This window comes from Oncorhynchus nerka, linkage group LG20, assembly GCF_034236695.1.
Source record: "Oncorhynchus nerka isolate Pitt River linkage group LG20, Oner_Uvic_2.0, whole genome shotgun sequence".
Taxonomy (NCBI): domain Eukaryota; kingdom Metazoa; phylum Chordata; class Actinopteri; order Salmoniformes; family Salmonidae; genus Oncorhynchus; species Oncorhynchus nerka.
In genome coordinates, this window is record NC_088415.1 from 40,779,129 (window position 1) to 40,790,757 (window position 11,629).

An 11,629-nucleotide genomic window follows, 5' to 3' on the forward strand; every position below is an offset into this window, starting at 1 on the left:
GAACACACAAAAGCCAATACAAGTGTTTGTTTTGCAGGCCTGTGGGGAAAAGTTATCTCTTTTAGAGAGGACTTGAATGTGTGTAGTGAGCTGTGATTGTAACTTGTGTGTCTGTCTTTAGGACTACCCCAAGAACAGACACCCGGGCTGGAGCCAAGGCTCAGTGGCTTATCACGCAGGTGAGACTTGGTGCTCTTCATCACATTCTCTCTGTGCTCTTCGTCAACATTACCCTGTGCTCTTCGTCAACATATCTCTGTGCTCTTCGTCAACATTTCTCTGTGCTCTTCCTAACTTGTTTTCTGTCTTGCCTTTTTCTCTCCTCTCCTGGCCTGTCTTGCTTACCGGTTAGCTCATTCCCTGAGTATGTGGGTTCTGATGGATCACAACTGTTTCCTTTGCATCTCTCTGACACACACAGTTCCAAACCCAGCATCTCTGGGCACCATCTCAGCTGGAGGGGGCCAGGGCAGATAGAGTAGGATCACGCAGGGCGATAAAGAAGAGAACGGCGAAACGTCTGAGGTTAGAAAGGGGGATGATATCTCATTCCTCGGGGAGAGATCTCTCCTTCTCCAATCAAGGAATCAGTTGCAGTTATCTTGCTACGGTTGTGTAACTGCTCAGTGTGGCCCTTTGTGAAGACAGGCCCTGTTGCCGACTGCTGCTGTCGCTCGGTCTCTAGGGATCTGCCGTCCCAAAGCCTCCGGCATCCCGCCGTTATCTATCACTGAAGACTTATCACTGTTGATTAGCTACCACGTGCTGCTAGGTCTGCTGCTGTATCAGCGCTAGAGGGAATGTATCATGGGGGCACTGAGGGTTGTCTACAGAGAGGCCAGTCGCAAGGACCCCGTTGTTAAATCCATCATCGTCGATGGGCTAGAAGGCATCAGCCAGATGGTGTGTCTGAAATGGTTCAAAGGTAGCCTGCATCCTATTCCCAAATTACTATACAGTGTAGTGCATGACGTTTGACCAGAGTAATCTGCTAGCTGTCCTAGTCTGCCTCCCAAATGGCACGCTATTTCCTAGTGCACTACTTTTGACCGGAACCCTCATGGGCCCTACAAAGGAAATGGGGTGCTATTTGGGATGCAACCCTAGGAGGGCTGGAGATGATACAGCCAGTGCTGACTGAGGGATTGGATTGGGGCACCACAGTCAGTCCTGTTGGGTTCTGTATGTGGGCTCCCGCTCTGGTTTGGCTGGCGTGTGGAAGACTCCACAAGAATTTGCATGCCCAAGCACAGTTCCCCATTAATCTTATTTGTTAGAGACAAAAATGATATATGTGGTTTTCCACACTGTTTCTGAGGTTTGCCTTCCCATGCTTGGGTTCACGTACAGGCTCCGTCCAGCTCCTTCAGTCTACATCAACATGACTCCTAGTACCTCATAGGCTGTGTCCCAAACGTGACCCTATTCCTTACATCTGGTCAAAAGTAGTGCACTACGTAGGGAACAAGAGGCCTCTTAGAACCTCTTAGTTATATCCTCGCCAGCCAGCCAGCCAGCCATCCATTCATCCAAGCAAGCCTTCAGCACAGTCAGCAGCGCAATAGCTCAGGACTTCACAATATGCACACACAAGACAAACTAGTATCTATGTACGCAATAATAATAGGGAAGGCTGATTGTTCAATGTGTGTCTTTTGCCTTACTGAGTTTTGAGAGAGGTTACTTCTTGCTGTTTAGCTTTTTTTACAGACACAAAAACAGTGGCGGGCCAAGATGGAACACTGTGAAAAGGTACATCTGTTTGGTTTATCAACTCAGTCGTCTGTTTAGCTCACGATCATGTGTGCGTCCCGAATCGCACCCTATTCCCTATATAGTGCACTACCTTTGACCAGAGGCCCATATAAAGGGAATAGTCAGCCATTTGGGAATCAGCCATATCTGTTTTTAGGTTCTCCTCACGTTCCAGAGGGCACGTGACTGCCAGCGTATCATTTCACTCACATCAATCAAAAGTGTGACTGTTCCGATATTGGCACAGACAGTGAGAACCTCCATTCCGTGTGTTGCCACAGTGTGATGTTGCTGACTGTGTCGATGGGCCGTGGTCCATTTTCTCTGCTCTGAGCGGACCAAGGCGTAGCACCCTGTTGTGTGTGTGTGTGTGTGGCGTGTTGTGGTGCCCTGTTAGTAGCAGCCTGTGAGGCAGCAGCTCACCCAAGCCTCATTAACCCTGTCACCTTGGCAGGCACTACGCTTTCAGAGCACGACCCTATCGCCACTCCTCATCAGTGACTCACGCTCTGACTCAACACCAGCACGATGCCCTGCCCTACAACAACCAGCACTACCTAACCTGGCTGGCACTGGCCTACCACAGAGCCAGACCTGGCATACGCCCTACCTTACCACCACAGCCTTGCTTCTTTGTCACTGGCACAGGCCCCACCTTACCCTACCACCACGGCCTTGCCGAACAGGCCACACCCTACAACACCCTACAACCACCATAGCCACATTTGAACAATGAAGACCTACTGTATGTGTCTTCTAGGTCAGTGGCTGTGGTGTTAACATCCATGCACATATTCTAGATGTTGTTGTTGAGTCAAAGTTCCCTGGGCCAGGCCAGGGAGGGATTCAGGGAAGCCCCTGTGTTTTCCAGACATACATACCCTCCTATTATGAACGCCAAGGGGCCCTGTTCTCTCGTTCACACCTCTTTTCCTCCATCCCTCCGGTCTTCAGCTGTCTTCCAGCCAGGTGTCAGCCAGATTTCCTGGCCTGGCGAGCTGGTGTCTCAGGTGCCAGAAGCCTTGCCTTCTCTAGCCAGAGCCATTTCTTTATCCACGCTCCACACTGCTATTTTTAGCCGCCCTCCTCTCCTCCTCCTGCTCCTCTCTTCCCCCTCCTCCTCTCTTTCCCCGTCGTGGAACCAGTGTTTGCTGTGTGTGTTGTGACAGGGGCCCACATGGGAGCCCTAATGATAGTGTCTCCATCTCCCTCCCCGTCCGACATACACACACACACACACACACACAATCTCAGATAAAGATTGTTTAAACAGTATCCTGAGCCGAGGACGGCTCCCATGACAACTCCACAAATATTTACCAGAAACCAGCCGCAGCGCACCGTGGAGGATCATGTCTGCAGGCTACCTTTTTAGTGTTTTTCATTCTTTTTTTATTGTTCTCTTTCTCTCGTGTGTGCACACGTGTGTGTGTGTGTGTGTGTGTGTGTGTGTGTGTGTGTGTGTGTGTGTGTGTGTGTGTGTGTGTGTGTGTGCGCGTGCTTTACTTCTTTCTTGTTTTGTTGTTTTTCCACCAGAGATTGGATTTGTTTTACTGAAAGAATACTGAAGTAGTGTTATGTAGGTGTAGAGGCCTGTTTGTTCCAGTGATCATGTCCCTGGAACATTCGGACCGAGGAACATTTACCCTTGATAATCACTGTACACGGTGTGCCATGTAGACCGTGTCATTTTGAATAGATGGCATGGCACGAAATCCAGAATGAGATTGGAAATATTAGAGCATCGTGTGCAACACATTTACCTAGCTGTTTACCTAGCTGTTTACCTAGATGATCCTTGCTTTCTTATGGATATCCTAAAAAGAGTTTTATGTCAAATCCCACTGGAGGTGTTTCTAGTAACATCTTGTTTTTTGCGAATGTTGCCCTCTTGGTGAAAGTTAAAAATATTGTAGCATAATACAGTAGGATTATCTAGCCATCAATAAACAAATAAATCCCATTTAGCCCTTTTTTTACATCAACAGTCCTCACACAGTGACAAGATGTCTCCCCCTCTCTCTCTCTCTTTCTGTGCCTCTCTCTATCTCTCCCTCTCTTTCTCTCCCGCTCTTTCTCTTTCTCAGATGATGGGAAGATCTTCCATGGTAGTGGGGTTGGGGAGCCGTTTGGTCCTCGCTGTATCGAGGGTGACATCATGGGCTGTGGCATCATGTTCCCACGGGACTACATATTGGATGGTGAAGGTAAGGACAATAAGATGGGGCCACATTTTCAGTTCAATATATCTTTATTGTTCCCGAATGGCAATTTGTTTACAGTAGCGGAAGTTAAAGACATGCTCCGGAACTTTGGTGACTGACTAGTATTATTTTTTTTAAACCTCCCGCTTTGGGCTGGACGTGTCAGTGTGTAGTTCATACATGCATAATCTATGAGGAGAATTACTGTCTGATGAAATTCCTAGTTTGAAAGCAACTGTTTTTCTGGAAGCTTTGCCATTGCCCCTTCATTTTTCCCCAAGTGGGCCAGCCCCCTTGCAATTCGAGTTCAACCAATGAGCTTCGGCCCCTCGCTGTATGACTGACAGCTAGCAAGATGCACACACAGCGGAGTGAGAGAGAGAGCGAAACAAATGGCAGTTGTGCACGTACAGTTTTCTGCACATATGTGATGTAAAAAAAAATTGCTCGTGAGGGCTACTTTCAGAACTACTGGCTAAAAAGTCTACAAAAGTACCGGGGAATCCTTTTAAACGAGTTTTCAATGTCACCTGTTCCCATTAATGACATGACCGTTCCTCCCTGCAACCTACAGATGTGTTGTAGAATAATGAGGAAGTAGTGACACTTGCCTGAGTTGAGAGTGAATGTTAGATGAATTCAGCTGTCGGGGGGCAAATCTTCACTTCCGCCCAATTTTCACTTAGTCATACATTGATGGAAATTTCAAAGGAAATCAGGGGCACAACTTTGGCTTTAGAAGTGGGGGGGTACATAACTTGGTGGGGGGGGGGGTTCCCCCATTTTTTGGGGGGCATCTAAAGCTCATTTCCTGCAATTCTACACAATCTAATATGACCCATGGCCCTTCTAGCCGTCTCTGTTTAGAACAACAAAAAGTAAGCAAAAATGCCCCCAGTCAAGCTAAGAGATCATTATTAAATATTGTTTTAAGTGATTGGTAAGACTGAACTAGATCCATGATAATTCAATAATCAATATTGTGTTTCACCTTTAACCAATAACCTAACAAATGAACAACTCTTAGAAATAAGGTATCAATTCTTTCTATTGTCTTTATTAAGACGTCCTCTATCAAATTTCAGCCAGTCCGATCCGCCTGCCCGACCCGCCTGCCCGACCCCACCAGTCGAGTCAGTACCTCAACTCTCCCCAGCACAACTGCCTTCCCATCTTTTTTATCCTTTTGACCCCAGGGTCAAGACTGAGCAGCCCAGCAGCTAGGGATGGCCTAAATAGGTCTCTCCTGACGTGGGCATGTTTTCAATACAGACTCCTTTTGTCGTACAGTATTCCATATAAGGCATCCAGACTTTATGAAAGTTGCACACTATGCCCTTAATCTGGGAATAAATCAAATCTACTGATACATAACTTGACATTTCTTCCATCCATTGTGGGAGGATTAATGGCAATGCAGTTCATAGCCACTATAAATGCTAGGTTACACAGTTTTTTCTAATAACAGTCTCCAGTATCATCATTTCCAATCAAACAAAAACAGGGTGAACTGAGAATCTGTAGACATGCTGAGATAAAAGAACATACTTCTTTACCAGAATTCACACAAGACCATAACATTTGCACATATGTCCCAATTTGTGTTTTACGCCTCCAGCGGACGAATGACATTTCTGAGTGCATGTTATTCAGTTTCACTGGCATATAGAATGTTCTATGGATGGTCTTAAACTGCAGTCATTTGTGTCTGAGATTATATGAACATGACTGGGCATTCTAACATGAAGCCTGTAGAGCTGTTCATACTGTGTCAGTGTGATAAGTAGGGAGTTTGCTATGTAAACTGACAGATAACGTTAAATTGCTATACTGACTAAAAAAAACTCAAATTGCGCTGAAGAAATGTCAGAATATCGGTCTTCAATCGTTTGGCTGCTGGTTTCATCATTTGATTTAGATCTAGTGTGATTGAGGCAAAAATTATAGCTAATGTTAGCCAACTTTTGACTAGCTCTAGCGAATGGTAAATCATCAAATGTACTTCTGTTGAAATTGGACAAAACAGAGGCTACAAAACATTTCCATACACACAACAGCTGTTAGATACCGCTACCTGACAGATAGCTAGAGACTAGCTAGAGCTGAACTGTCTGTATTAGCTAACTAACTACCTGCTAGTAGTTCATTAACTTAAGTCCAGAGGGGATGAAACATTAGCTAACGTAACATGTCAGTTACACTTCTAGCTCAGCATTGGGAATATTTGTTTTTTCTTCTGTCAAGTTGCAGTTGCCGTTGCCAGCTAGATTAGTCAACTAAAGAGTAGCCAGTTTTGGCTCTGCTTGCTTTTCAAACTCGGAAAAAAAGCGCAACACAGACAGCAGCTGGCTCTGTCCATCTCTCACATAATGGTCCTACACTGCAGCGCTTCAGAAGCTTTGCCTTCACACAGCCGGTCTGCACACTCTGTTCTGTGGTGTCTGTCAGGTCCTAAATCCAGCCGACTGAAACCAGAAAACAGCCTACTTGACAGCTCCGAGGCGTATGCATGGTCCTAAAGCACACCACAGTGCTGTGTTTTTGTATCACAGTGCAATGATAAAAAATCAGAATGTGGGGGGACATGTCCCTAGTGAAAGTTGTGTCCCTGATGGAAATAATGAAAGTTAAGATTTTCCCCTTTTTGTTTTTTGTCCTCAGATGACATAGATGAGTGGGACCCGTTGGAGGTGCTGCCAAGGCAGGGCGAGGGGCGCATCCAGAACATTCTGTACCTGAATGATGAGGAGGAGGAGGAGGAAGAGGGGGGCGAACTGGACCAGGAGCATGACGGCAGGAAGGTCATGGTGAGCACATGTCATTGGGCACACACACACACAAACACATAACACAATACTCTAGACTCAGTCACTTGTCACTTGTCCAACACCTTCTCACATGCAAATCCTTTGACGTAAATTCATGAACTGAATCTGCGTTGTGGTTTGATCGGGTTTGTTTGTTGTTATTTTGATTGACTGTAGCTGCTGGAATGGTGAAGCAGCATTCTTTACAGAGATCATATGTCTCATATGGCTGCCAGGCCTTGGCCCTAGTCTCACTGCTGCATTGTGCAACGAGGGGTCAGCAAGACTGTAGGCTCTGTCCCAGATGGCACCCTATTCCACACATAGTGCACTACTTTTGACCAGGGATCTGGTTAAAAAAAAGAAGTTGTGCACTATGTAGGAAATAGGGTGCCATCTGTGCTGCTGTTGCAACCTTAGAGAGTGAGAATAGAATTGGCCAAGCTGTAATCCAGGGATTTGTTCATATTTATTCAGTGGGGACACATTACCAACAAAGCCTGCTTTGACATTACAGAACACTCTGGAACCACACTGCATGTACCGCACCACTCTCTCTCTCTCTCTCACACACACACACACACACACACACACACACACACTGGAGTCACTAAGGGTGTAGTAATTTCACAGCTACATGAGAAAAGCGATATTGACAAAATGGCAGCTCTGCCATTTTTTAAACACCATTCATCAAAGACATGAAACTCTACAGGCCTTCATATAAAGAGCTGCTTTTAGAATGATGGGGTAAATATTTGATGTGTGATTTGAGCGAGTGAGTGTCAGTAACTGTAGGGAATGTATTCGGGCGTCCCGTTGTGGCTATGCAGGTGTTCTTCATTTATGATGTGGTGGTTTTGCCTACCTCAGTTGAAGGCCGGGATTCAATCAAAGGCACGTTTTAGCCAATCACATTGAACTTGACTTTTTAAAGGCAATTTACACTTGAGCCGACATTCGCAGCAATCTCCACGAGTACCGTGAAATTGCCTTAAAAAGGTGCATTGCCTGTAGTCCACAATGCTCCTCTGATTGAATCCTGACCTAAGTCTTTGTGGATAAGAGGGTCTGCTGAATTACTCAAATGTGAATGTAAACAGTGGTGAATCTGTCTTTTTGGCGCCCCCCTGTGGCTGTGTGGCAGGTGTTCTTCACACGGAACGGGAAGCTGATGGGTCGCCGTGAGGTGGTGGTGCCCCCAGGGGGGTTCTACCCCACCGTGGGGATGCTGAGCAGCGGAGAAAAGGTCAAGGTAGACCTGCACCCCCTCAGTGGATGAACCTGACCAGCCTGCATCCTCTTAGTGGATACGATGAGTCCAGAAACCGAACACTGCACCCTGTCATCGCCTGACCAGTGACCACATCAAGCCTTACTGGGGATCAGCGTAGTGAAACTAGGGCAGGGATTCATTCCATGGCGTTCTATAACTGACTTTTAAAGGTATTTTATGCTTGAGCGTTTACCATTTATTTGATCTCTGCAAACGCCTGGGAAAATGCTGTTAAAAGGCATATTGTGGGCTGTATAAAATGCTACCCTGTAACACAACTTGAATAGAATCCCAGCCTTAGTCACAACCATCAGGACTCACTGTGGCAAAAATATATATATACACTGATGCAGTGAAATGTGTTGTTTTACAGCGTCAGCAATAGTAGTTTGGCAAATTAGGGTAAAGTGCCTTGCTCAAGGGAACATAGATTTTCTTTTTTCACATTGTTGTCTCGGGTATTCGAGCCAGCGACTCCTAAAACTACCATCAGGACTGACTGTGGCAACAATACCATCAGGATTCACTGTGGCAACAATACCATCAGGATTCACTGTGGCAACAATACCATCAGGATTCACTGTGGCAACATTACCATCAGGATTCACTGTGGCAACAATACCATCAGGATTCACTGTGGCAACACTACCATCAGGATTCACTGTGGCAACACTACCATCAGGATTCACTGTGGAAAAACTACCATCAGGACTCACTGTGGCTAAACTAAAGGCTTAGCCTGAGACCGAGTTGTTGGATAATTCTGTGCAATTTGTTGTTTTATCATTTTTCATCAAGCCACATTTTCCCCCCCTGTCAAAGCAAATAGTCAGCCCTGCCTGGTCCTGGGCTCTGAAACAGTGGAGCCCCTAAAATGTCTCTCATGAGGTCTACTGGCACACTTTGTTGATTTCATTTGTCATGGCCCCAAACATAGCAATGCATGTCCAACAGAGTCCGAGAGCCTGCTGGCAGTTCATGTTATAGGCACTAGTCCGTGAGTAGTACTCTCCTGTGAGCACTGGAAGTTGCTGCTTCCCAAATGGCACCCTATCCCTTATATAGTGCACTACTTTTGACTAGTGCCCTATTTGCCCTGGACATAAAATAATGCACTATATAGGGAATAGGGTGACATTTGGGACACCGGTAGATTCTGTGTGTGATTGAGTGAGTAGTACCCTCCCGTGAGTGCTCACTAACCTGCCTCCTGGAGCTGAGCTGAGCTTGATAGGCCCCAGATTTGTTAGTACTTTATAGCCAACTCTTATGGTCATTGTCATGCCAACCACAGATTTGGGACTGGGCTAGGTGGGAGTAAAAACGATATTCTCCATATCACATGGATGGCATCCTGGTATCAAGTAACCCCTTATCAAAGACTGGAAATTATGTTAATGTGTGAATATACACGACATGGTATGTGGACAAAAGTATATGGACAGCCGTTGAGATGAGTGGATTTGACTATTTCAGCCAGAACCGTTGCTGACAGGTGTATACAATTGAGCACACAATCGAGCATGCTTCCAACTTTGTGGCAACAGTTTAGGGAAGGCCCTTTCCTGTTTCAGCATGTCAATGCCCCCGTGCACAAAGCAAGGTCCATACAGAAATGGTTTGTCGAGATCTGTGTGGAAGAACTTGACTGGCCTGCACAGAGCCCTGACCTCAATCCCATCGAACGCCTTTGGGATTAATTGGAACGCATACTGCGAGCCAGGCCTAATTGCACAACATCAGTACCCGACCTCACTAATGCTCTTGTGGCTGAATGGAAGCAAGCCCCCTCAGCAAAGTTCCCAGAAGAGGGTAGGCCGTTATAGCAGCAAAGGGGGGACCAACTCCATATTAATGCCAATGATTTTAGAATGAGGTGTTCGACGAGCATATACTTTTGACCATGTAGCGTATGTATATATTCTATGTCATATATGTTTGACTGTATAGATTCATAATCTCCTATATATTTTCCTAGATTTCTCTCTACATGGAATTCTATAACTGAAGATGTGGGAGAGAGACTGTTGGCTTTTTGTAATAGGGGGGGATGGGTGGTGAGGGTTTAGTTAAAAATCCCAAGCACTTTTTAAGTGTACTCTATCCACTCCCAGTGTAATTTACAAGCGGTTACTTTTTGCCTAATTATATGTTCCATTTTTTTCATGAACATATTTTGGTTGAGGATAATAGATCAACTGCACACGAGATCATCAATATGTCGACAATGTCTTCTGCAACAGTATACTTTTGTCACAAGCACGTTAGAAATGGTTGAGTCGGGTGGTGTCTGTAGTACACAGTAGAACCAGCAGAGTGCGATCAGCATCCTGTTCAGTCCAATCTGAGAGGAATGTTTGTTTGTGGTCCCAAATGGCACCCTATTCCCTACATAGTGCACGATTTATTTATTTTTTATCAGGGCCCACTGGTCAAAAGTAGTGCGCTATGTAGGGAATAGGGTGCCATTTGGGACTGAGTCTGTCTAAATGTATACAAAGGAAGAGACGGCGTGCTTGTCATTTGTTCATAAGGTTTAAGAGACTTGTTCCGATCTATGCCAAATGTTTAAGGATTCTGATCAATCCGCCATATTACATTTCTATTTGTATGATTTAACTCGCCATGAGATGCTTCTGTGTACATCCCAAATGGCACCGTATTCCCTATATAGCGCACTATTTTCGACCAGAGCACTATAGTCCCTGGTCAAAAGTAGTGCACTATAAAGGAAATAAGGTGCCATTTGGGACATTGTCTGTCACCTGGACGTGCCTGATTCCCTTGATATTGACACAATCCCACACAGCAGCACCTCTGTAGTCACGGTTCAGGCATCATGAAGACCATAGACATGCTTATTCATAGATGACATACAAGCACGAGAAAGAAGGCTGTACTTGTATCTCAATTAGGGTTGCAAAATTGTAACTTTCCAATAATTCTCAGGTTTTCCAGAAATTGTGGTTGGAGGATTCTGGATTTCCTGCGTATTCCCTCCTGAACCTTCCAGACAGGATTGATGGGAAACCTGGGAATTTTGGGGAAATTATCAGAATTTGGCAACCATGATCTCAATGTAAATGTTAGCACCTTGCCTACTTCCAGGAAGGCTGTCTTACTAATTAATATATGCATTAAAAGGTAGTTATTTCCATACTACAATTGTTTGACTTTCATTGTTTGATATACAGTACCAGTCAAAAGTTGACACCTACTCATTCCAGGGTTTTTATTTCTACTATTTTCTACATTGAAGAATAAAGACTTAAAAACTATGAAATAACACATATGCAAAAATCATGTAATAACCAAAAAAATGTTAAACAAATCTAAATATATTTTATATTTGAGGTTCTTCAAAGTAGCCACTCTTGGCATTCTCTCAACCAGCTTCATGAGGCAGTCATCTGGAATGCATTTAAATTAACAGGTGTGCCTTGATAAAAGTTAATTTGTGGAATTTCTTTCCTTCTTAATGCATTTGAGCCAATCGGTTGTGTTGTGAGTGGTAGGGCTGGTATACAGAAGATAACCCTATTTGGTAAAAAAAACAGGTCCATATTATGGCAAAAACAGAACAAATA

General features: G+C 44.9%; 1 protein-coding gene across 3 annotated transcripts in view; it reads left to right on the forward strand.

Moving 5' to 3' along the window:
- The window catches only part of spryd3 (SPRY domain containing 3), a 104,877-nt gene extending 93,676 nt beyond the window's left edge, over positions 1–11,201 (forward strand). For all 3 annotated transcript variants that reach the window (XM_029622580.2, XM_029622582.2, XM_029622581.2), the window contains exons 8-11: positions 122–179; positions 3,843–3,962; positions 6,621–6,766; positions 7,914–11,201. In XM_029622580.2, coding sequence (XP_029478440.1) covers positions 122–179; positions 3,843–3,962; positions 6,621–6,766; positions 7,914–8,048 — 459 coding nt within the window. In that variant the 3' untranslated portion in view covers positions 8,049–11,201. The remainder of the gene's footprint in view (positions 1–121; positions 180–3,842; positions 3,963–6,620; positions 6,767–7,913) is intronic.
- The last annotated feature ends 428 nt before the right edge of the window (positions 11,202–11,629 follow it).